The sequence below is a fragment of the Stylophora pistillata genome, chromosome 10 (assembly GCF_964205215.1).
Source record: "Stylophora pistillata chromosome 10, jaStyPist1.2, whole genome shotgun sequence".
Taxonomy (NCBI): Eukaryota; Metazoa; Cnidaria; class Anthozoa; order Scleractinia; family Pocilloporidae; genus Stylophora; species Stylophora pistillata.
In genome coordinates this window covers 6,134,018-6,160,212 of record NC_142528.1, presented here as the reverse complement: position 1 = coordinate 6,160,212, position 26,195 = coordinate 6,134,018, and the positions used below count along the sequence as shown (strand labels likewise).

Genomic DNA, 26,195 nt, shown 5'->3' with positions numbered 1-26,195 from the left:
ACTGACCCCTCTCAAGCTATATAAAGCACGAAGTAAAGTATGAAGAGAGTTCATCCTGAAAATGAAACTCCAGGTTTGACTGGGCTTTGTGACACTTTCAATTGAGCCAGGACGCCAAATTCTAAAGGCATTTCAGCTAAGATCATAGTATGGAATATAGGACATATTTGATCTAGGGCTAACTGGTGCTAATTTATCCAAATAGGTCGTTTTCACTCTTACGCAAAGAAAAAATACATCAAAAACTATCCGGTGGATAAAGTAAAGAAATTGTAACGCGATAGGAGATAGGAAAAGAAGACACTCCTTCAAGTCTTAGGCCTTTTCGTTTCTCCAAACTCCAGATATTAATTTGTCGAAATGTTTTGCGCAAATTTGTAGAGCGCAGTATGGAGCCGCCATGTTGGTGCACAGCTTTAGCGCACCAATATGGCGGCTGGCAAATAATATAAACATCTGGAACTTACTTTTGCTATGTAGTCGACTGATGATCTGAACTGAACGGAAAAAATTAACACTCACTTTTCCTAACACTTAAACTCTTAAGAAGGCTACTAGGTAAGTGTATATTTTTCGACAGACACGATCGGAGACTGTGGACATATTAATTTGGGCGTTTACAAAAGCCGGACCGGATCGGATCGGATCGGATTGACAAAACCTGGACCGGATTAACAAAACCTGGATTGGATTGTGTCCGATTGACAAACCCGGACCGGGTCCGAAAAAAATCGGATCGCCGTAAAATTTCCCGCCAAAATAGTCACGTAAGATCTCATGATCAAGTTTTGGCATAGAAATACGACTGCCTTTTTTCGCAGCTCAGTGAAGCAAAGTTTTAATGGTTCTTTTTCCTATAAGATATTCCGCAGACGCCCCAGCTCACTACACTAAAGGTATAGTTGTTTCGCCTAAACAGTAATAAAGAACTACAGAAAACAGACGAGGTAAGCTCACATACTTTATTATTTTGAAAACTATACATAAGTATGCCATAAGAAACACATTTTTAGCCTTGCACACCGTGCATAGTTTTTTTGAATTTTATTTAAACATTATTGTAAATTACTGACCCATCATTGTAAATAGTTGCCGAAAAGCCTTTTTAGGAGCAATTATTAAAGATTATCATTATCATAACGAACGTTTTGATAGAACGCTATTACGGACTCCATACACTGTTTTGAGCGCTCACAATCGTCGGTCGACACTGTAATGTAACACCGCTTTTCGCAACACTGTTACAATATGCCACATACATTGTAACACAACATCACTTTCCCGTCACGGTCACGTCCACTCGTAATAAAACAACTATACATTTTGTATTGTGAGCTTGAGAACGTCTGTGGATGTTCATTTTCAACTACAATTAATTACGGTCAAATCGTAGCGGCCTCAGTTGACCGGCACTTGCTTAGCAGGTGTTATTACTTCCGATCGAAAACTTAAACATCATCGCTTGTAACTCCCGTGAGGCTTAGCGCTCACACAGTGTACGGCAAGAAAAACAGTCGCCATGTTTGAATGCTTCTCTTAAGGCTGCAGAACTTGTATCGACTTTTGGATCTTTTCCAAATTATATTCATTATTAAGCTACACACATTTTCTTTTTTTTTCTTTTTAACTTAATCTAAATTTTCATTCAGCACCTTTGATTTGTATGGTTTATCCTATAGTTTAAGGAAGCCTATACTTAATAAGCCCGCGGCTTCTAATAGGCTTCCTTGCTGTTACCTCTTCAGTTCCTTTGATCTTGAAGTTAATTTAGTTAGAATAGTTCTTTTTATCTTTGATGTATCATACATTTTGTGTTCGGTTAAAATTTTTTTTTTCTGGTAATGGCAAGTGAAATGAATGAATAAAATGAATGAACTAACGGATAGCTCCAATATGAGGTACGTTCTTACACTAAAAATTGATTGAATTTTTTTGCAATTCTTCAACCTGTATTCACTGTTCGTTTCGTTCGTATGTTATAACACCTACCAAAAGGATCAGAACATAGGATATTAAATTTTTTTTGGATCCGGTCCGGGTTTTGTCAATCGGACGCAATCCGATCCAGGTTTTATTAATCCGGTCCGATCCGGTCCAGGTTTTGTCAATCCGATCCGCTCCGATCCGATCCGATCCGGTCCGATCCGATCCGATCCGATCCGATCCGATCCGATCCGGTCCTGGTTTTTGGTTTTGTAAACGCCCTATTAATTTCAGTACAAGAGGTCTGACAAAAAAAAAAAAAAAAACGGGATTCGCGCGTCCACGGTGCTATCACCAAAAGCAGAAGAGCCCGAAGCTTCGTTTTGGGAGAAAGTGAACCAGACTTCACATCGAACACAAAATCCTTTGTTATGAACTTCGCGAGGACAATAGAGAGATACGACGCTGTTTCTGCACAAATCACCCAATATCACATTATTTTATATTGTTATTTGTATTTTAGGAAATAAAACTAATATGAAGAGGTGAATGAATATGAAACATTTATAGATCTTGCGTCGAAGGGGACTTTTCTATGAAAATTTGAGAAACATAGGTATCATAATTGTTTTTATCATCACTATTTGTGTACCTTCGCTACGATGTAACAGTTTTCATCTTGCAAGATATTGACGATGCCTTTAGAAGAGGGCAAGGCAAAGGACCCTTCACCGATTGAAAAGCTTGATCCCACGAGCCTTTCGGTATCAACTTTCGAGACCAGCGCTGTCATGCGCTCGCCTTCCAGCAGTTGCGGCTCTTCACCAGGTACTTGGAATTCAACGATGACGTCTAAAATGTCGTCTAGAATTTTCATTGCAGACTTAGTCATGGCACGCGCCTAAAAAACACGAGAAAAAAAAATTAAACACTTGATATCTAAAGATATAGACCACTTTCATAAATGGCTGCCGGATCTATTGTCTTTGTTTGGCTCGCTCTGGAATATATCAGATTCAGTCTCGTGACTCATGCCGGTAAGGTGCTGAGGATAGAGCAAATGTAGGCTCAAACAAATTAGATAATTAGATGAGATTTGTAGATAAATTTTCAACAATAGTCAGCCTAAAATAGACACGATTGGCTGTTCACTTGTACTGTCAACGAATAATTGCTGACCGAGAAAGTCGGGAAACATTCCCAGACTCAACTTACACTTGGTGAAATGTTTGGGAGTTGGACTCAGAACAAACCGGTGGGAGAAAGGTGTTGTGACCATCGTGATATAATTTCCCTCCTCGGGCCCGAACCCACTGGTCTATAAATGGTACAGTCCAGCGTATGGCAAAAATTAAAATAATTGATGGTTGTTATTTTAGTCTAAAAAATATTTTTCTTACATTTTCCTTGATTTGCTTGCTGTCTTGATGTAGAGTATCCATCTTGAAAAGAAAGAAGGGTTTTTAAGTTATTATAATCATGCTGATGAGTTCCCGGTCTCGGTGCAAACGACTGATGTGTCCGCGATGCTTCAGTGCACCATCAACTCAATGTATGCGACAACACCTTCCACGAAATTTCTGCGACTCCGAACGATGCAGACCCTGATGCTGTGTTCTTACCATTTGAGTATATTTGCTCTCGTGATTATGGAGATGCGCGCGTTCTGATTGGTTGAGGGTTGTGTCATGTCTCGCTATAATCACCTCGCGCGGAGTGATTATGGCAGGAGCACTAAATTTCAAAATGGCTGCCTTACGTTTTCTCAATGTTACCGAGGAAATGATAAACATTATAAGGAAAATCAAATTCCCAAGAACCAAAAAAAATACAACTAATTTTGGAGTAATACTTTTCAAGAGAAAGACATGAAGTTTTTGCTGATTCAATCAGATGACCCTGTTAAATTCTAGTGGAAATTGGCTCTTTATCTTCATACAAGCAATCGAAACAAATGAAACAAAATGGTTTTAGCATGGAAACGAATACTTGCAACAGAATTGAAAAGCACCAAAGCAATTGTACTAAAACAATTGTTCGTCTCAGGCTCAATGAATATTGTTGAAGAATCCACCATTAGTAATGAATAATAACAATGATATCATGATCATGATGATTAACATTTGAGATCTACCTCTTTCTCATTGGTTTCTAATTGCTCCTTGCCCTTTAATTTCTCCATCTGTAAGGAATTCCTGTCTTGTTGATATTTTGAGGATCCAAACAAGTTTCCTGTTCATGAAATATGTAAGGTTAATTTCTATTTTGAAATCTCGGATATTAAAGGTCCATTGATAATGGTCTTTCTCATTTTCCTAACTGATAGGAAAAGTGAATTTTGTTTTGCTTTTATTTGTTTTGTTTTGTTTGTTTGTTTGTTTTTTTCAACTAAGGGCGCTACTCGGAAGTGAAAAAGGGTTTCTAGGAACAAATTATTTGCACACACCCAAGTTTTCCATCACTCCAGCACTGACTGATTTTATTGCTTCTAGTGAATCAGGGTTTTTCTTCTCCGTGAGAGTAGCCACAGTATTCGAGAGGATGTTTAGAACAGTAGACTGCAAATGAATTGGGAAAAATGAGGTAAAAGAGACAAAATATATGTATGTTAATTAAGGGACATCTTACAGATCAAACTTTCCAAGTTATGATGCTGAAATCCCCCCTCCTTTGAAGAAGATTTTGAACCAAAACATACCCCGATACCTACAGATTTGCTGACTGTCTCACCAACTTTTCGAGTAAAGTAATACTTACGAGGGGAGCTTTAATAGGGATGCTCCACACCATTAGGTCCCACCCTTGCAATTTTTTACAACCCTTTCGATCGAAAGGGAAACCCATGACTGCTTATGAACTTCTACCCATAACAAAGTACCTCTTTTTGGACAGCACATCTATATGTAGCCAAGGCCTGACGACGGCCTAATAAAAAAATTTGCCAAAAGACCGATCCACTACACACAGGCACCGTCGAATTCAAGCGGGCTTCATACAGCCGCAGTCCTTCATTTTAGCAAATTCAAAACTCCATACCGAGAGTGATACACCTAACTTAGCTTAGACACTCCTGATCACGCAAGTTCGGCAAGGCCGCTATTTACCTGGGCTGTGCTTGATAACTCTGTGACGTCATTGGTGACGGATGACATTGCCTCCAGCACAACTCCTAACGTGTCCAATGACTCGGGTTCAAGTTGATTAAGAGCACCGAGCAATTCCTCTTTCATCTTGGAGTGATTAAAAAACAAGTTTGTCATGAGAAATGCTAAGTTCACCGTTTGGAAGAATTAAACCACTAAAGTATCTTTTTGAGAAGTTTTCAACGCTGATGAGTAAATCACCCAGCTCTCACTTCAAACTTGAAAGTTTTTTTCTTTTTTCATAAATAGACCCATCTTACAGACGTCTAGGAACAGAAACCTGGTTTAATCGCTTATTTTCTGGTCGACAATGAGATTTGTAAGAAGAAGAAAGATAAAATGTGAAAAATGTTTGAGATGCTTCCAAAATGTTGCACAAAGACGTGTTGCGCCTCTTTTATAATGAAAAGATCTTGTAAATTGTACTTTCCTCGGTATAATATTTCTCTATTTACTTCAGAGTACAAAACTGCATCAGTTCATATTCTCTTGAATGCTGGGGTAAGAATTCTTACGTCTTCACTTGCAAATCTCATCTTAGATAATTTTCCTCGTTTAAAAGCTACACTTGAGGAAAGTACCGGCCCTATTTTGCCTTTTAACACCTTTTATGGCATTAAAAAGAACTTTCCTCATGTAACTGCAGCTAGGTTTTGACCATCGTGGTAATTATATTCAAACACTTTGATGAGCGTACCTCCATACGCTCCTTCTCTACCTGCCTAAGTTTCCCATCTCCTTCAGTAACATTACTTCCAGCGCTCTTCCTCTCGGCATTCTGGCTTGCAAGCACTGAGGCGGCCGACATTATCAACTGGGAGACACCTTGTAGGTTCCCTGAGATGCGCATGTTTGTCACCAGGCCGTCTTCAGCCATCATGGACTTAAGATCTTGAGCGGAGATCTTTGCCTCTATAACCTGAAATTGTTGATTGCAAAAGAGTGAGCTTTCATCGATGTCTTTTATTAGTTTGTTTATTCATGCTTCTCAAATATGAGGACTTTTTCACTTCCCATGTGTTTTCTCTTTGACGACAGTCACGGAGGGAACACAGCCCCGACGAAATTATGTTTTTTGACATAATACTTTTCTTTTGTTGTTTTTTTTCTTTTTGGCAGTTTTACTTCTCACTTTAAAAGCTGAGCTCATTCTTTAAAAACGAGGCAGACTTCAATATTGAGTATCTAGTGTAACATCTAATGAGTTTAAGTAGTTAGAGGTTCAATCTTTCTTCCTCGATAACTGCCAAACATCAATTCAGAACTCTCTGATTATAAGTGATACATGACTAGCCATACACTTACAGTCACAGGTAATATTGTTTTGGTGCAACTGTGAAATTTGTCACAAATATTCACGGCCAAGTAGTACGTGTAATTGTTTTGACGTGGACCCGAAGTCAAAAGCATAGGAGGCAAAGTTGCCTCTTTTCCATGCTGTAGGAGCGTTCTGCCACGAAACACCTTATAAACAATTGGCCCATCCATGTCTCTCCACCCTGAACACTTGATATGAAAATAGGTCGTCAACACCCTTCCCTCCAAGGGAGAGATTATACAATTTCCGTTTCGAGGGGGAACATTTGTTGTAAAATAATGTTCACTCTGACCTTGTTGGTCTTCTACAAAAGAACCATACATAACATCAGTACAATAACTCAAAATAGAGAATTAATTATGTATCATTCAAGGGTTGTTTGTCGATTTCCCAAAACAGATAGAGAATTGGAATAGTATGTTAGCTTAATAGGTGGTTTGCAATCAATCTCCAGAGACACAGGTAACAATGGTGAAAGGAAAAAATGCTGGTGGACGGACAAAAGAAGCTAATGAGATATCAATTGTTTACGTCCACCAAAATGGCGGCAATGACGTAACGTGCAAACCACCTATAGTCTAGCTAAAAAAAGGTTTATGTTATTTTATGCAGGCACCGTCATGCTTGGAGAAGCGAGTGCAGTCACATTTCGTTCTGTAAATCAAACAAACAGTGCAATTAAACTAAAAAAGCTAAATACACAGTGGTTTTTTTTTCGTGAAGTGTAACGTCATTACAGCTTTGAACGCGATATTTCATCCTCGAAAAGCAACCTTAGAACATGATGGCCTTTATCTCATTTCGTTAGTTAGATTAGCAAGGTCGAATTACATATTTTACTTGCAAATTATGCTAAAAGGAAATTTCAACTGTTTATGAATAAAGTTACCAATTATATATGAATTCAATATACGATTTGGCGGCTCACTCACCTTCATTGCCTGCTAAACATACGAGTCTATACCTCCTACCAACATCCAAGCTGTTTTCCTTCAGAACTAGATTCTGTTTAGAACTGTTGGTTACTGTTTTGGAATCAAGTTCAAGATCAAGACTCCAGTTTCCTGTGGTTTGATCTCTTACGTATAGTTCCCATTTGTAAGACATTGAGGTGAAATTTTCTTGGTGGCAGTTGGCACAAATGCTTGTCACAGACAGCCGATTGTTGGTGTTAACTTTGTAATTGCAGTTGACTTTGCATCTTTAACAAAAGGAATCGTTAGTTATCGTAACGTTAACTCTTGAAGGTAATGATAGGTGTGTTATCAAAAATTTTCAAAATGGATGAGATGGCAAGATTAATGTGGCTGGCGATCGAGAAATATAAACACGTTTAATTTCCCGTTGAAACGTTTTTCTCAACAAAGACAGCGTGCTAAAAAACGTACTGTCACGGCAGGAATTCTTGAGAAGAAGAAGCCTCAGTCACTTTTCTGAAAAAGAAATCCTATTTTGATGTCAAGGCCTTTTCCGATTCAAAGACCCCATGTCACAAACCGTTAGAAGGGTTAATATAATTAATTGGCCAAATATCGTGAGACTTGGCGGAGTATATATATCTTGTTAGACGTTTTGTTGTGTAGTATCCCTGAGAATTTTTACGAGTTGTGCGGTATTTTGACGAGCCCCTACCGCGAGTCAAAATACAAACAACGAGTAAAATACAAAAACGAGTAAATACAAAAATACTCAGAAATAGTACACAACGAAACGTTTAATAAGAGATTTATTATCCATGCAACACGTCAAATTGTTATTTCAATTCAGTGCGGGCGAATTTCGCGGATATTTCTGGAGTACAAATATAGTAATTTGGAATATTCTAGAACATTACTCTACAAAATTGAGCTAATCCAAGCAAAGCTTAACCAGCGAAACGATATAATATGATAACCAGCTGCAAATACTTACTGTATTCCAATGTCCGGTAAGACTTGTTCACGAACTGAAAGCGTTTGTTCAAACGAGGCTTCTCGTGTATCTTTTCTGATCACCAGTTTGACTACGTAAATTGTGTTCTCCTCAAGCATCCCAGGTCTAATCCTCAATACAGATGTGGAATAGTTAAGCCTTGCTGGTCCACTTCCTTCGCATCCTCTGTTTCCCGAGTGCAAAGAAATGTCTTTAAATGTAACGACAGGAAGTGCCTCCAAATCCGAGCGAAAATCCTCGAAGAATCTTCGGCAATACCAATGAAAGCGAATTCCAGTAAGGTCTCCGCGCTCTACATCCGGGTCCTCAGACACGGAGGCATCAATGCTAAACGATCTTTTAGAACTGACTTTGCGGAACCCTCCACCGTAAATTATGGCCTTGAGAGCTGCTGGTCTAACATTGATATACCCGGTCGCAAAGGAATCAATTCCATCTATGATATATTTCATTTGGACTGTAAATCGAAGGGTGACGATTCCATATGGAAGTGAACCAGATGGAATTGTTAAGCTTGACTTGTTTAAATCCGTTTTGATATCTACGATAGAAAGATTTCCTTGGGAATCATGACGCTCCAACCTCCACATAAAGATGGTCTTGTATGTCGCTTGGCAGCTCACCTTAACTCCAGTGTAGATAATTAGTTCTTTATCTTTCGTGGTATTTGTAGCGCTGCTAATGTTATTTCCTACACTTAATATTTGAGGAGCGGGATATCTGCATTCTTTCTCCACAGTAACAGTGCGATGGGAGATTCTCATGGAAGAAACATCATTCCATCCATGTACTTCAACGACATAAAGACTTATGTCATTGTAAGTATGCTCAAATGTGATATTCTGCACAGAATCATCTATTGGTTTAACAACGTCAGGTAATACTTCAATGTTGTTACTTTTGTCTCCAAGGAAGATATTTTGTTCATCACCGAAATCAACCTTAATCAGAGTACCCGTTCCTAGTTTGGTCAAGTTCAAGACGAATGTGGTGGGTTCTCCTAAAACCGTCGGCGCGTTGTCCGATATCGCTAAGCCAGCTATGCTTTCCTTCATCGTAATCACTGTGAAATTCCAACTTTCTCCAAATCGATGTATCACTTTCAGGGTGACATTAAATTTTCCTTTGGACGTGTAAGTGTGTTCTCCCATAATGTTGCGTGATGTACCATTTATTTCAAATCCATCGCCGAAGTTAAAGGTAAAGAGTGTTACACTCATACTTCCATCATGTTCGGCTTCGAATAGGACTGGACTTTCTACAGGAAAGGTATTGTGAGGTGAAGGCACCCTCAATACCGCGCCAGTAGGGGAGGATTTTGCATTAACTTCCATAAACGTAATGATTTTCACCACGTCAACAATGACCTCCTTTGACACAAAAGACGCTAAATTTGAGATGTTCACCACTAGTTTGTGAAAGCCTGCCTTAGCGTATCTGGGGAAAAACGAAAAAACAAAACAAAACAATGTATATGCGTGAAAGAATGTGAAGGGTTCTGTCAGATTGATTGTCAGCCCAATACAGATGGAAAGAAAAGCATAAGCAGAAAACTACCCTTTGAAGACGTTAGTGCAACTTCTTAAGCCATCACTCAGCTTCGTTCATTTATACCACTGTATTCCTATCTGGTAAACTTAAAAAACTCACTTTAATATCCAGATCTAGCAACCAGTTATTGTATTACTCAGAGATCTAAAGAACTCTATTATATTTAACATGGTTACCTGTGAGAAATGTTGAGTTCTCCAGAAAATTCCCGTTTCTCACTAGTCTCTCCATCGCCAAACGAACATATCACAGTTGCATTTGTTGCCACGATTCCATCCTGCTTCACAGTAATGCTAATGATACCAGGTGGATGAGGTACTGGACTGTTTGTGTTAACGGAAATGTTTTTCACAGGATATTGAGCCATCACAGCTCTCTCTTCGACGACCTCCCCAAGTACGTTGCTATAGTTCACTCTTGCGATGAAGACTCCAGGTGCCTGATATACAACTGAATGATACAAATGCTTTTTTTCTTGTTGGAGTGTTAGTGATACACTTTCTTCGTCGATACTCTTCCAGAAAGTTATACGGACACTTGATCCTTTGTCGTAGAGTAAGGCGAAAGTGTAGTTTTCTGCCACTCGAACTGCTTCAGTTGGAGATGTCAAGTTGAACAACACTCCTGAAATCGGAGTCTCTAAATGAATTTGCTTTGAGTCTTTGAGGATCGATAACAGATTATACGCCTTAACGTAAAGCGAAGACACGCCAGGCTTTAAATCTCCTCTGGGGAACACCACAGTGACACCGAGTCCATTCGCCGTCTTGTTTTTATCGCTTTCCAGAGAAACTTCATAGCTGACATCAGTCCCTTCGGCAACTGAAATGTTAATAACCAATTCATTGTCGGTGGAAACGGTTACCCCTGGTACGAAGGTCTGCAAACCTGTGATTCGCGTTTGAACAGTGATGTTTTTTTCCGCTAATGCGGAGGAAAGAGAGTTCCTCGTTATCGCACTGATACGGTAAATTCCGTCCCTTCTGTATGAGTGGTTTTTAGTGACTGTAAAAGTGTTATTCACGTCAAAGTTGCTTATATTAAAACCCGGAGAATCATCACCAAAAGAAACATTCAAATAGACAGCAGTGCCCCGGAGAATACTGATTGTGATCGTAAAATTGTCATCAGTGGCGACAAGTTTTTCTACTTGAATGCTGATATTTTCTATTTCATCTAATATAAGCAGCCCTTCACACTCACTAATAGCCACACTAACGTCATTGAAGGCAATAACAGTGATGTCACGAGCCCCTGGTGTGGTGTAATTGAGTTTCACAATATTCTCAGACTGATTAATCAGTCGACCATCCCCAGAGTTTATAATGTAACTCACATTGGTGCCGTAAGTGACATTTACTCCAAACACAACCTGACCGACCAAAGCAGCCTCAGGCATGTCTACTAAGAGTCCTTCCACTGCACGCTGGCACAATATGTTTTCACTGGTCATTTCCGCCATATTGCCAAACTTGTCGCTCAATCCAACAACAAGTTTGTGTGAGCCTATTTCTGCAAGATTGAATGACGCTTTTGAGAACGTTTTTGGAACAAAATTTGCTCTCAGTGCGAAACTAAGTGTGGAAGTGGAGTCTGGGGCACGTGTGGTCAGCTTTTTCCCAACTATAATCCCATCCGCAACTCCCTTATACACAAGACATTGCTCCTCCGTCTTTTCGACAAAGCCAATTTTGCCAAACATGGTACTGCTGTACCAGCCAAGCATATCCCCAGGAAGCACCTTTAACTGAGTGACGTTGGCAAAGTCCACAAAGTGATATCCTGCACTCATATGCTGAGCCAAGGTGACTTCATCGACGATGACGAACTGCAGATTTGCTACTGATCCTAGGTTGCTTCCCATAGAGTTACATTGAGCTGGGCAACAAGTACCATAATCTATGGATAGCTTTTCTAAATTTGAGCAAATGATTCCACTCTTCCAAGAGTATGCTAAAGTTTTTACTTCATCCACACGCCTCAATATCTATTATCAAAAGTAATAAGACTGGTTTAGGGATTATTTATCAGTAGTTCTTCATGCAGTGATTATCTCTAATCGAGTTACTAAGTTTCTTATCAACTTCTCAGTGTCGAATGTTTCTTCGTGTTTCCTCTAAAGCTCTTTCGTGATGAAAGAGTAATTCTATTAGACTCTGTCATCGCTCATATCTTGGTAATATATTGACATGATCAGAAAGCGCATTTATTTGGTTAACCATCTAGATCGTAATAGGAACTATTCTCTCTAGGGGAACTATTTTAGAAACTAAATCAATGGAAAAATTATTTCATGTATTAGTTGACTGGTTTTTATCACACTTACGAAGACACGAATCGGTCCCGGTTGGATAACATTAAACTCGAGCCCAGCCACATAGCCTTCTTTCTGCACGCTGTGCTTCGTAAGGATATAGATCCGTTCCGGACTTTGTAGTAGTTTTCCGAGGGTGGTGTTGGATTCTGGAAGAAAGCGGGGTACGTCTGCACCGAAACTGCTCATCCAAGTATCTAGTCAAAGATAGAAAGGAGCAACGTTGGCAATCGTCTCTTAGGAAGAGAATTATTAAATCGACATTTGTTTAGCATGGTCTTTATTGTTATCGACAACGATATTCATTATCACAGTGGTCAAAATGTTGTGGACTCAAAAGATGCAGCCGAGTGAGTTCACAATATTGACGTCACAACCTGGTGAAACCATCCTTTCAGTGTGTGACACGTTGCGTGACACGTTGACGCGAACAGTGTCCACACTCTTATCGACAACGACAAATTGCATCATAAATGCTAATTTTGTTAAAAAAAAAACATTTGGCCAAGATGAAGCCATCTTAGTACATACCTCTCGCTATTTGGCTGTTTTTACTTAGAGTTCTTATTTCTCCTTGCGATGTTTTTCTTATCGGGTGTTGTGTGTGTGGTGCCTTTTTTTTGTATGGCTCAGAAACACCCAAAGGAAGCGCTCCCTGACTTAAACTAACCTGGCAGTTCTTGTAGCTTTCCCTCTCTGTTTTCTACAGTAAATTTCCCCGTAACGTTGAGGGCTCGAGCAACTTTTATGTTGCATTCTACCTCCTCTCCTTGTGGTACTGCTCTAGGGCACTCCAACTCTAGTTTTGTAAGATTATCAGCGACCATGACCGAATCTGAGAAGGTTACGTTAGTGCCTTTGATGTCTTCGACAATTAAGGAAACTCTGTAGTTGCCAGGATTTGTATAGAAGTGTCTCATTTGTGGCTGGCAGAAAACGTATTCATTTCCGTCTCCGGATTGGACCGTGAACTTAAAAAATCCCATTTCGTCACTGTTCACTGAGGCAGTAATGTTGAAGCCTTCGCCAATTCTTCTTCTATGATGGGAAATGCTAACTTTCCCCACTTTGACATTTTCTGTTGGAACTCGATAAAAGCGCAGGGCGACTTCACTATGATACCATTTTTCTGAGAAGTATGGTAGTAAACAATCAGTTTGGTCAGCCATGAGATTTGAAGGAAAGTTGTTTGTACAGAAACACATGAGTCCAGACTGAATGGCAGCGTAACTGTAATTCATCCTGAAGCATGTCTTAATACAGCCTTTCTCTTCAATTTCAGTGTAACCAGGTAGCCCGGAAGGGAACAATCCTGCTTCGCTGATGTTCACAAAATGGCAACCAAGGTATAACCTTGAGTAGTTCCTCGCAGCTGTAAAAGAAAAGATGGTGAATTAGGGCCATAAATTGTTGACTGGAAAAGCAGCCAGCTATTCAAAAAGTGCAGGCAAAGAATTTGAGGGAGGGGTGGTGGGTGGGGTTTAACTCGGAGTACTAGAGTCCAGCGCTAAAACCTATTCGGCCACAGCGCCTGAGCAACAACAATAAGTAACGGATTGAAGTTTTCTTGTTTGGTTTTTCATTCAGATCATCTTGTTCTCGTAAGGAACCCAGTTAATTGAGGTCTTGGTTGTTTGCTATTTTTCAGCGAAGATGATATCCCCACAACAGATGTAGCACTTGCAAAATAACGGAGAGAAGTAAACGTGACCGCAGCTGGCCGCTTACGAGAATGATCCTTGCTGTACCAGCAGATAAACGTTAGAATTAATGGTTGTCTATGGGAGCCGCGGAAACCTGGAAACGTGACTATTGATGTGAAATCGCAATCAAGAAACAACTACTCTACTGCAAATACAGTATAACTGCGCTTTGAGCTTATTTGGGCGAGTAGTAGCTCAGGCTAGGTGAGGATGAAATTGTGTCAGAAAATCTTCGTCCAATCAGCTTAGAGGAGAGACTTTAAACAAATTAAGTTTACAAATCGTTTTCAATTATAGTGTCCGGGAAATATCCTCTCACGAGAAGTTGGGAACGCTGTGTCATTGCGGTTTATCCTTATGTTGAATTTTAACTTTTCGTGAGGATCTGAATGGACAGGAGCTACCTTCTATACGTTATTATTTGGGGGTTCTAACCATTTTCACTGCATTACCGCAGTAGGGTAGGACTAGAACGGAACATATGCGAACCACGCGAGTAGTCCACCCAATAAATCCCACCCAACCCACCCCAGGAGAGGACAGTAATTTCGTGCGTGGGAAATTAACGTTTCCTACCCCTAACCCTGTAGGAGACGGGACCTCCATTTACTCGTCCCTATCCGAGAAGACTAGAAAATCTGACCATTTCCTGATGTTATAGAAAAGTAGCATATTCTTCTCAATTATTTTAAGACCCTGAGTGTTGTTCCGGCCGGGGCTTGAACCCTCGACCTCCCGCGCTCTATCCATTGAGCCAACCGGGAGGCGGTTCTCAGCCTGTGTCACAAATTCAATAGGATCGATAGTGATCCATCAGACAACAATAGCATAAAAAGCAACGAAAACGTGGCTACGTTTAGTTTTCTCAATCTCACCAATAGCTGATGCAGACGTAACGGGAACAAATTTCCCGCGCATCTGTCTTAGTGCAACTGCATATGATGTCCGTTCCGTTAAAGAATACCCTGCATCCCCTGCAATGTTGATTTGAAACAAACTTACATAATCATTCTAAGCAACATATAGCAATCTGCGGTCTTTCCTTACACTTAGGTAGCACGGAAAGCCGTAAAACTCTTGAACAAAAGCTCATCTTTCAAACCGGCAGTCTAAATCCCACAGGGATCAACGAACGCTTTTCATTCCACTAATTTATTCGTGTTTTTCTCGTTGCCATGTTCCCACCAATAACGTAGCTCCATTTTCTGCCTTTAAAAGCACACACAACCGACAATTCCTCTATTCGCTCCGACGAAGGGCTAACGCTCGAAACGTCAGCTTTTGTAATCGTTACGGTGGCCAATTTACCATTTCAACTTTGTTGATATATCCAAATTATTTCGTTACTCCCACCGACGCAGCCCCAAACAGTTTCTTTCGAAACTATCAGCCTTTTTACCTAAAATTCATTTGATGGTAGTTACAAAGCTATTAACATGTCAATGACTTTCTCGATCTTTTAATGAAATACCTACTACCTTTTATCGCGACCATAGACATTGGCCTTGAAAACAGTTATTTTACAGAGATGCGACCTATTCTAAAAGAGCTAGGGCTACCAGGATATGGAACATGTTGAGGTTGACCTAAGGCACTAATACAAAAAACTAGATTTTCTTGATGATGAAAGTTACGGAATACCAAGTCCTTGTAATGAAAACGATGAATTTGCTTAAAAATTCTGAAGCTACAAGATCCACACCATCTGGTTACGTATTTGACGCAGTTGAACTGAAGTCATGTCTGACCCCGCCCTGTTACAGCGTGGAGAGAAAGAGAGTTTAATTTCAATAAGATGTGTCTTTCGAGAATCAACCGCCTTTTACCAGACACTACGCCTCTTATTCGACGCCTTCAGCGTTTGGAATATGAAGAATGTGAATAATTGGTCCTAATCTTGTTTCAAGACCAATAAACCAGTCAATATTCTTCCGTTTGAAAAGAATTTGAATTTAAGTTACAGAGAGGCTTTTCAATTTGACCTAGCCTAGACACGAGATGATTCGGAAGAATCGAGACAGATGGGCGAACCTTATATTAGCTTACTAGTAAATCGAGTTTTGCGAGACTTTCGAGAATCATTAATTCCCCAACCCCCATTGATAACATGAGGCTTTACAAATACGAAAAGGTCCCCTACTACTTAGAAAAACAAAAATGAATTTTTGACTGTATTTTCACACTCTCATCGAGTAAGGAGTAAAGTAAAGAGAGTGCAGGTACTACCATAGATATCTTGTAGCAAATTAGATCGTTAAGGTAGACGGAGGTCGCACAAATTTGTGTAATGATGGGAAAAAGCTGCTAATGAATTGAATAAAGACCAACCTCCGGCAGTAATTGAACAGAAAGTTGCATCCAAGTACCCACTCATCCAAGGTGCAAACTCTGATGTTTCTGTAATCTTTATCCTTAGGTACCTGGCCATAACCTTACGACACAAACATACTGTTGGATGGTAGCGGTAGACTTGGAAAACCTGGAAAGAATCGCATCCCATAATAAGCTCATTCCCTTTTTTAAAATTAACTATGATTTTTAAAAGAATCATCGTTAATCACTCCCCTAAATAATCTCAGGAATTTAGTTGCTATAAGAGTGAGATGGAATTGATTAGGATAAAAAAAAAAAAAACGGTAGCGAAGCCATGACCCTCTTTAGTCCAGTCGCCTTCAGCATATGCTTTCTTTGGACAGCCCTCTCGTTTAGTAGGTCACTCGAGAGGGACAGATGTGCATCAATGCAACGTTCTAATTGGTAGAAATGGGAACCCATAAGCCCCTTCGTTCTTTAGGGAAGGAAGTGCAAGCCTCTCTCCCACACGACGACTGGTTATTTATTGATCCTAGTTGAGCCTTCGATTGCTGCTCATAGTAAAAATGTTTTCCTACACTTTGAAATTGTACAACATACAGCAGAGTTGTTTGTTACAGTCATACATAAGATTTCTCTCCTTTTTCTCAGACTTATTCAATGAATGACTTTTTATGCATTGCTACCTTTACTCGTTCGTCCTCAGTGTAGTCGATCCAGTGAAAGCCGTCCATGCTGTAATCCATGGTGAAATTTAGCGACGAAGAGTTAGAACTCCAGTTGAAAGACAAGCCAGAATATTGAACAAGCGACACGCCACTCAGCTTTAAAACAATAGCCCTTCCCTGGGGTTGCATTGTGAGTATATCGTGGCTATCTTCGAGGCTTTCCGCCGGCTGGTTGTTCGCTTCGCTATCTAAAACGCAAGGTTAAGACTGCAACTCACAATAAAGTTCTAGGACGTTTTTGAAAGCTCTTAATTTTACCATTGCCATGCAGGTTTCCGGTCATCTGGAAAAATGTTACAATGGTTTTCATTCGACACCCATTATGAAAATTTTTTATCGCATAATAGCCTTGATCAACACAACTTCGCAGGAAAAATATTTAGGACTAAAGGTTTGTACTAAAAAAAGAGGAACGCAAACTAGACTGTCGCGTAGCCATCTTTCCCTATTACTCAATGTGAAATCAGTTGGAAGAAAGATATATTTTTGCGTGCTCTTGATTTCCTTTGAAAGCATACCCGATTTAGGACCAAATAGGCCCAAAGAATTTTGGAAAGCCATATATAAAGGGGAGTGTCCCCTTTTCCCTAGATGAATACACAGTTCTCTGACGGCATCAGTAAAAAGCCGAACCGCCATTCACTAACCGAATTTGTATTGTTTCAGTTTTCACCAACCTGGAATCTCGCCCGTTGGCCATACTTTTAAGCTAAAGGAGATCCTGGTTGACTTATCTTTACATGAAGCTATTGGAGCATACAGGCGCCGCTGACAAATGGGAAGTTTGGTTTCGTTGATACGGCATCCACTGCATGGATTCTCAGCCAAAGTTTCAGCGGCATAACGCAGGGTTAAATTGGAGGAATCACACTTGTAAGTTAAAATGTCTGAGAAAAATTCAATAAAAAATCATTTGGGTTGAATTAGTTGAGCTTTTTTCTTAAAAAGTCAGTTCATTGCATTCACAGTCAGGTTTACTGTCTAAACTTTTAAGGCCGGGAAAAGAAACAAGAAACATCGCAAGATCTACAACAAGAAATCAAGAAATAACTGCTTCATGAATGACAATATTTGTGATCTAACCTATACATAAACAGTTGATATTCTCTTTGTACTCTTTGTACACCCTGATATCATGCCTATAATATAAAGTAACCAAAATTCGGGAACTGCTATACCCCATGGCTACAGTTTTATATGAGGTAGAAAGCAATCCACTAGAAAAAAAAATCTGCATTGGTCCCACTCTGACGGTTTTCACCATAGTTCTATTTACAGTTTTTGCAGAACATCGAGCCTTCAGGACAGATCTCAGCTATAAACGAATCACCGTTTGTACATCTTAAATTTACATTTTCAGTGCTAGCATTAATTGGCCTGCAGCTAGGTTAGAAAATGGCATTAAATATTTCGCTCTTAGTTTTGATTCGACGATTGGATCAACCCACTTTGGGAGGCTTTCTTATGAATCGTATAGTCCTAAACGTCTCCTGGTTCACACCTTGACAAAGAGGTTATTTTCGAAATATTTATGGCCTCTTTTTCAGAACGAGGCCTGGTGCCAACCATTCTTGTGAAAATGAGTGAACTGATTTGCATGTGAATGGGCACGTGTTATCACGTGAAAGGATGAGCAGGAAATGGACTATTAATTTTCAATCTTAATTTCAAGAGTTGTTTAACAAACGATAAATTAGAATTGGTCTGAGTTTAATTCCAAGCCTCCCAGCAACAAAATTAAACAAGGGTGTTTTCGTTTTGTGAATTAGCTCTGAAGACAATAGAAGAGATATATCCCTAAGTTTAAGAGAATAAGAGAAATAAATGATGTAATGATAACATAAAAAAACAAAGGAGTAATTATGTGAAAAAGTACACCTGAGAGAATCGCCGATTTCGCAACTTTCTAGAAGCCTTTTGTTAGTTTCAAGAAGAATTGCTACCATTATACAAGTGGTTATTAAACTTTTATGTGATGACAGAAGTTAATTGGTTAAGGAACAATATCCAATATTTAGCAGGCTCTAGATCATTACCCTTCTCTCTCTCTTAGACTTAAAATAAGGTGGGTCCATGTGAAATATTAGAAAGAGTTCACAGTTCAGACTTCCGATGGCCGCTGACTTCCTTTTAATAAAAATTCTCTCTTACACTGAAACAAAAAATGCCGAATAACGGAAAAAAAAAGAATTAAATGGATTGAATTTTTAATTAAAAAACTATCGGTTGAGTATTTATTTATTTATTTTTTATTTGTTTGCATTTGTACGTCCTAAATCCTCTAAGCTTGATTTCATAGGATTCTTTAGCTCCTTGGTATTTAAAAATGAACGCAATCCGAGAGAGTTTGGGCATATCCTCGGTGTTGCAAGTATAAAGATAGGAAAAAAAAATCTATCACGGAAAATAATAACTTTAGAAAAACAAAAAAGATTAACATACGTATACCCTTTATAGATCCTTCCCTTTGTTCATTAGCTATTCAAGTTTTATTCCTGTACTGTGTGACTCTTAGACTAGAATTTATTTTTAACAATGGACATATCGACTACGTCGAAAAATTTCTCGAACAACCTCTGCTTCTGGATTCTTTAACACACACGAGAGAACTTACTTGAAGTTGTTGCTTGAAAACTTTCAAATATCTGAAACAATCACAGAGCAAGGTTTTAATTTTGGTTTTTCAGTGCAATATAGTTTTGAAGCGATAGGCAAAATAAAAAGAAATACCTGTGAGAGAAGATAAAGTATTTTGAAGATAATGGAGAACCCTGCCATATCTTTCCTTTTAAAGCATCATTTATTCTTTCAAGAAGAACGTAACTTGTACTGACGTAACGAAGCCGTGATGTTGAGGAAACTGAGTTTGGCTGTTGAATTAGCTTCCACGGCTGCACCTGTCTCCTCGGATGAACTTTAAAAGTAGCCCTACCGAAGAAATGACACGTTGATGTAATGATGAGCCAGCGACTTGTTTTGGTAAATTAACTATCATTTAATACGCCAACTGAAAAGCTCCGCTTGAAACCATTAGTGATCGTAGTGCAAGTTGCCCTATCCAGTTTGCATGTCAAATTTAGAATATATGTTTCAATTGGAATTCCCTACAAGATAGCGACCGGATATCATAAAACATGCATGAGATGCATTTCATTGGTCTGAAACGTCAATTTTTTTGTGCTCCTCAAGAAATATATTCCACTATTAAGAACTGTTTACACAAATCTTCTAAAAGTCTCCCTGAAAGGGGGTCAGCAAAAACCAAAACAATCGTTAGAGTGCATCATCTGGTAAGATCTTCTAATCTACCAACACAACACATCTCCGTATGGCAGACGAGGAATAAAGAAATCATTTAAATTTGCCTAGCTCCCAAGATATAGCATATGATTAGGTTGATAGTGGCACCTAACCGTTGTCTGAGAGGCACAGATCTAGACAATATTTCTCTACCTTCTTCAGTTTTCTGCGATGACCTCAGTTAACGTTATATCTTTATTACGTAACAGTTGAAATATCAGGATTTGTATAGGGAAAACGGTTACATTCATGCTCAAGAACGTTAATGATTTCAGGGGCTTTTTTATATAAAAGATGTTGCTTTCCTTGCTTCGGCTGCGTGATTTTATTTTCTATGGTGGCGATTTTAAGAGGATTCAAAGCAATCTTGGTTGGTTTAAGGTCGTCAACTTTTTCCCTAATTATGAAAAGTGGAGGAATTTCGCTACCTAAGAATCTTCCCATAACTACACCGGGGGCAACTGAAACACACGACTAAAGCGACAAAAGTTACTTTTTACAGAAATTGGTTTTGTCAATACAACCGCGTGTTACCAATGCAAATCCTTAAATTTCTACTGTTGCTTAACAATAAACATTAACGGATGTACCCGTATATGGAGCTTGGTTTACTTTTGGTGACACTTTTACTTATTATCCCAATGATGAGGGGAGAGGAACTCTCGATCTTTCCGTCTCAGTGAGGTGTAATCCTGTACTGTGGTAAGTTTACTCCTTTACCCAAATCTCTAGTACAGTGTGCATATCGCTGTGCGGCGGGCTTTAACAGAATAACTAAAAATTAACAGTAAACACGGACCAAATGACAGATAGTTTGTTTTGTCGTGGAACGTTGAAAAAGAGATTAAGAACTTTCCTACAAGACTGAATGCGAGAAATAAACAAAAGAAGAAATGTACCCAATTAAAAGTTCATTTACTATAATCGTTTGGGAAGTGTATTATTTCACTCATTTCCTCAAAAAAAACCTCTTATCGGGGGCTTCTAGTTCCCTGTCTTTTAAATCCTGCGAAAAAAGGTTCTTTCATAGAGTAATAAAGTTAAATACTAAGCTTGCTCAATTTTAGTGAAACTTTTTTAAAAAAGAATGACTTGCGTCCAATCATCTACGGTCCAATTACGAACTATAATTACTTAGAGTTACAACTTGATCAATAATTGCACAGCCTGCGAACTGTTTGTTTTTTTTTTTTTACTCTATAATTGAGATTTGTGCGACCAATGTGCTTGCTTGCCAATTTGGCTAATAAGAGCCGTCGATGGGATTGGCTGGCATCGCACTGCAATTCATTAGCATTGGTATTGCTTGATGCGAGTTTACCTTAGACTATACAGAGCTTTTCCATTCGTTGTCGAAAACGAAAACCTAAGTAAACATAAGGTTAAACAGAGCAAGGATAATATCTTTAAGAACTGGTGAGAACTCAAAGGTAAAAGAACCAAACTGCCTAATGCGTGGGAAAACGCGGGTCGTGGTTTTTGTTTTGTGTCTCATTGGTTGACAAACTGGCGCGAATTTTCTAGACCAATCAGTGCAACCCCGAACACTTTTAACACTTGGTAATAAGTGATCTGGAATTACCTTTTCATTTACGTACGCAATTTACTTGTAAGAAACACTAACACGATACAGAGTTATTAACTTCTGAATGTGCCATTGAGGTACCCAGTCAATATTAGTCTCCCTCGCAGCCGTTTTTAGTCTCGTCACGCAATGCTCCTCCCCACAAACGGCTGCTCACATTCGAACAACATTCCTTTCCCTTTGTTGTCTTTGCACCAATGAGATCAGACATTGTTTCTTATGTGACCAATCAGAGCACAAGAGATTGTAATCAATATCGTTATTCCCGCGTTTTCAAATTCTGCATTTCATCGTAGTTCCTTGCTGGAGGAAACGCTGAAGAAGGTTTTGCAAAGTGATCGTTGTTTTATTTGTTCCACTTCAGTTGAGACAAAAGAAAAAATTTATGTTTTTGGAAAAAGTTCTTTTGATTTTCCGGCGAATATTAGTTCCTGTCTGGATGTGAATGTGAGCTGCTATTCAGCGACTAGCGAGTTGTCAGTTTGTAAAGCTTGCTACCGACAATTTATTAAGTTCAAAAAGGCCTCTGTTCATCTTGAAGAGCTCAAAAATAAATTGAAGGGAATCTTCAAGGATCAAGAACTTCCCAGAAAGAAGCGCTTATTAAGCGTTGAGAGCGACGGTGGAGAAATCCAAGCTTCGTGCCGTGAGAAATCCTCGAAATGTTTACGATTCGATCCGATCAATACGACTTGTATCTCTAATGCTACAGCCAATTCTAATATTTCTACCACGATCAGCCAACAGGGACGTTATACTCCGGCAAGATTTCCTATTAGTTCTATTGGTGTATTGATTTAGATGCCTCAAAATTTTATCACTGGATAAACAAACTCAAGAAAAAGATGCTCAGGGGTATCAGAGCTAGATAAACAGAGTAAACAAAAAAATTTTTTTTGTTGCCTCATGGGAAATTGAATTCTGTAGTCCATAGCTTTTGAGAATTCACACTGTCTATTCAGTATGCCACTGCAGTGTTAAGTAGACTATGAATAGTCTGGAACAACACAAATGTACAATATATGAGAGCCTAGTGACAAGTATGTGCCAATGATGACAAACTGTTACAGCCAAAAAATGTCAAAACAGGACCCTGAAAAAGTCTGTTAGCCCAGATTTTAACCCAAGAAGTACCCAGGTGCTGCAACTACTGATGATATAAATGAAGTTGATATAAATGTCTTCATACAAATCTGATCTATTCAAAAGTCTGAAAGATTTGCATTCTCACTGAATAGTGACTAATAGCAGTCTAAAATTTTTGCTCAATATGCAAGCAGAATACAATTTGATACTGGCAGCAGCACCAATGAAGAGATTCAATTTTCAAAGAATCAATTGATCACTATAACCCATGGAATCTTTCATAGCATTCTTCATCAAACTTCAGACCATTATCATAAATGATTTTTCTCTATTTCATGTACATGTATACAGTAATTTCTTCACAGGTGAAATGTAACTAATCTCAAACAGATGTTCCATCTTTTGCGACTTCACATGACAATACTTTCAATTGCTATGATAGAGTATGAGTAGCACACAATTAGTTTTATGTCACTAATCAGACAATGAAATTGACCAGTAATCTGATTTAAAAATATGATGAATTTATTAGATCACTCATTTTCTTACCACAATGTAGTTGGAGAGCCAAAGAAGCTGTACTGTTCTCCCCAACCCCCTCCCCCACAGTGATTTCCACCACTCTGTGTTCTGTTTTTGTTATTGCCAAACTTTTTTGCCCTACCCTTTGGCCCTCTTTCTTTAAGTCCTTTAATCTGCCTCTGCCCAGTGCATGATACAGTTAAGTCAAACACGTTAATGTCACTTAGTAGTAATCAGTGATCCAATGCCATATTCTCAACGGTTGCCAATACTACTGGTGGCATTACATCATCATCGCATGAATCATTGGCATTTTCTTCTTCCAATGCTGAGCTTTCTAGGTGTGACAATGACATATTGTCCACAATGAAAGACTTCATATGGGCATCAATATGGTTTAACATAACTCCATGGTAAAAAACATATGCAACACTTTGGTGGCCATCCCTTCCTTCCTTACTAGTTTCCTGAACATAGGACTCCACAGTCTTGGAGGGTCCAAAATGTACGACTCTATGAAGACTTCAGCAGTCAATGCCCATTCCAAAGGCTATTGTTGCTATTAGTAGCCAGATGGTACCATTGTCAGACTGAAAGGACTCCAAAATGTTATGCTCATTGGCTTCAGGAGTGCAGGAATGCAACATTTCAACAAGCACATGTTTTGAATCATTTCCAATAAACATTAAAGTAAAACATTAATGGTAGCATAAAGTAAACCACATTATCTTATAGTCTGGCAATAAATAATAGTTCTTTCTGTTTTTTCCTGACTCTGTTTTAGTTCCTCAGTAAGCCAGCCAAAATAGAATTCCAGTTCCTTGTCCTTATCCATATACTGCACAACATAAGCAACATTTGATTTATTTTGACTTCCTTAATTTCTACTGCATTTTTCATGTTCAGAAGGTTGAAGACTCACAGAATGCTTCCATTTAATTATCTTGTGATGTTCCCCAACACATCAAAAGGAAAATAGACAGCATTAATCCATAATGAAATTTCTAATAATAATAATAATAATAATAATAATATAATAACTTTATTAATTTTAATAATTTAATAATAATACTAATGTCATTCAGTGTTAAGGAACATACAGAAAGCTGTAGTCTCAAGCTCCTTTAACATTGCCAGGACTTTCAAGGTCCTATCGGACTGAGTTCTTCAAACGATGTTAGCTTCAAGCATAGGTTTTTAATAGGTTGATGGGACATTTACCTCCATTTTAGGGTCTAGGGGTCTACCATCTTAGAACTTTTAGGTTTTATTTGTGTCGGGACAGGTCCTGTCAGACTAAGTTCCCTAAACGACGTTAGTTTCAAGCATAGTTTTAATAGGTTGATGGGACATTTACTTCCTTTTAGGGTTTAGGGGTATAAAATTTTAAAAAGTTTAGCTTTTATCTATGTAGTAGTGACAATCAAATAGGCTTCACCATGGCACCCAATATCAATTTTATTGGTAATCTGAAGCACTCAGAAGTGTATGCTGCGATGATAATGTCTTGTATTTAGACACAATATTTTTACAGGTGATAATGTGTAATATAACACAGACAGAATAAAATAACGATAACCAAAATAAGACCACAGTGTAATACTAATACTGACTAAACTATTTACATTTTCTATTTACAATATTTACATTCTTATTGTCCTTTCCTTTATACTGCTTAATTTAAAACATACATGTAAAATAACATTTTGCTGCAGACTCGTTTTAATTTAAACACTTACCACTGTCTTACAACATGCGCTTCGTCGACGGCAATGGCACAGAATTTTTTGGAATACACAGAGTTCGTCAGCATAAATCTCCAGCGTTCGTTCTTTAACCACGCTTCAGGGGATCCGTAAACTAAGGAATATTCGCCGCTTTCAACACGAGTGCGTTTACCATCCTCAAGTGAACTTATGTTACCTGCTTTTAGCCCTACCTCCCTCAAATGGGACACTTGATCGTTCATAAGGCTTTCCCCAATGGTGAGACAACGACAACGATATGACCAGGCTCTTGTGAGGTAAGATCAAACACGAGTGGTAGTGCTTTATACAGGAGAGATTTCCCGAAACCAGTGGGAAGATTGAAAAATACATCCTTTCTTTCCTCAACTATTTTCCTAGTCCCAGTTTTTTGCTGCGCATTTAAACTAGGAATTCGAAATATATTACTAACAACATCAAACGCTTCTTCAAAGGACGCCATTTTGAAAGCTTTGAACTCGAAGATGAAACAAACAAGATGATTGGTTAGACTACTTTGGTGCGCACAGTTCTCAACATATGTAACCCAAACAGTGATTGGTTTAAGTAGCGGAAAGGAATGTTGTTCGAATGTGAGCAGCCGTTTGTGGGGAGAAGCGTAGCGTGACGAGACTAAAAACGGCTGCGAGGGAGACTTAGTCAATATCTAACTGATCCTTAACGCTAAGTGACGTGTATATCCCCAGGGGAGAGGAGGAAGGGATGCACAAACGGTCAACATTTGCGGATTTTTTACCTTTGAACACTTTCATACTCCATTCATCCAAGGTTCAGGTGCGCGTGGGTTGCCCAGAGGGGGTGGATGTTGGTGCTTGTCGGCGCATTATTCTGGATTCCTTCACTCTACCGCTTAAGGAATCCCCTTGAAATCCTTATTCATTTTAATGTTAATGAAAACGCCAGTCGAGCTAAAAAACCAACAGCTTCGACTTCACCAATCTTTGAAAATCACTAGTTATTGCCAGATACCTTCTCTCCCCGCCCCCTCCCTGGAGGAGAGCGCGAGCAGTT

At 39.0% G+C, this 26,195-nt stretch overlaps 1 protein-coding gene and 1 pseudogene across 2 annotated transcripts in view; both read right to left on the bottom strand.

The window, feature by feature from the left end:
* LOC111337889 (polycystin-1) overlaps nucleotides 1-23,280 on the bottom strand; it is a 30,562-nt gene extending 7,282 nt beyond the window's left edge. Inside the window, exons 1-18 of one of the 2 annotated variants that reach the window (XM_088735047.1) lie at nucleotides 19,656-23,280; nucleotides 19,540-19,570; nucleotides 17,603-17,812; nucleotides 16,884-17,113; nucleotides 16,213-16,363; nucleotides 14,760-14,858; nucleotides 12,852-13,553; nucleotides 12,194-12,378; nucleotides 10,044-11,854; nucleotides 8,296-9,753; nucleotides 7,317-7,585; nucleotides 6,372-6,688; nucleotides 5,764-5,985; nucleotides 5,028-5,153; nucleotides 4,370-4,481; nucleotides 4,058-4,155; nucleotides 3,324-3,365; nucleotides 2,576-2,824 (exon numbers count right to left, since the gene is read on the bottom strand). In XM_088735047.1, the coding sequence (XP_088591173.1) occupies nucleotides 2,576-2,824; nucleotides 3,324-3,365; nucleotides 4,058-4,155; nucleotides 4,370-4,481; nucleotides 5,028-5,153; nucleotides 5,764-5,985; nucleotides 6,372-6,688; nucleotides 7,317-7,585; nucleotides 8,296-9,753; nucleotides 10,044-11,854; nucleotides 12,194-12,378; nucleotides 12,852-13,553; nucleotides 14,760-14,858; nucleotides 16,213-16,363; nucleotides 16,884-17,113; nucleotides 17,603-17,812; nucleotides 19,540-19,570; nucleotides 19,656-19,703 (6,360 nt within the window). In that variant the 5' untranslated portion in view covers nucleotides 19,704-23,280. The remainder of the gene's footprint in view (nucleotides 1-2,575; nucleotides 2,825-3,323; nucleotides 3,366-4,057; nucleotides 4,156-4,369; nucleotides 4,482-5,027; nucleotides 5,154-5,763; nucleotides 5,986-6,371; nucleotides 6,689-7,316; nucleotides 7,586-8,295; nucleotides 9,754-10,043; nucleotides 11,855-12,193; nucleotides 12,379-12,851; nucleotides 13,554-14,759; nucleotides 14,859-16,212; nucleotides 16,364-16,883; nucleotides 17,114-17,602; nucleotides 17,813-19,539; nucleotides 19,571-19,655) is intronic. The other variant, XM_088735049.1, reaches the window with a different exon arrangement.
* Nucleotides 23,281-23,398: 118 nt separating this feature from the next.
* Nucleotides 23,399-26,101, bottom strand: LOC111337882 (ATP-dependent DNA helicase Q1-like; annotated as a pseudogene).
* Nucleotides 26,102-26,195: the final 94 nt, after the last annotated feature.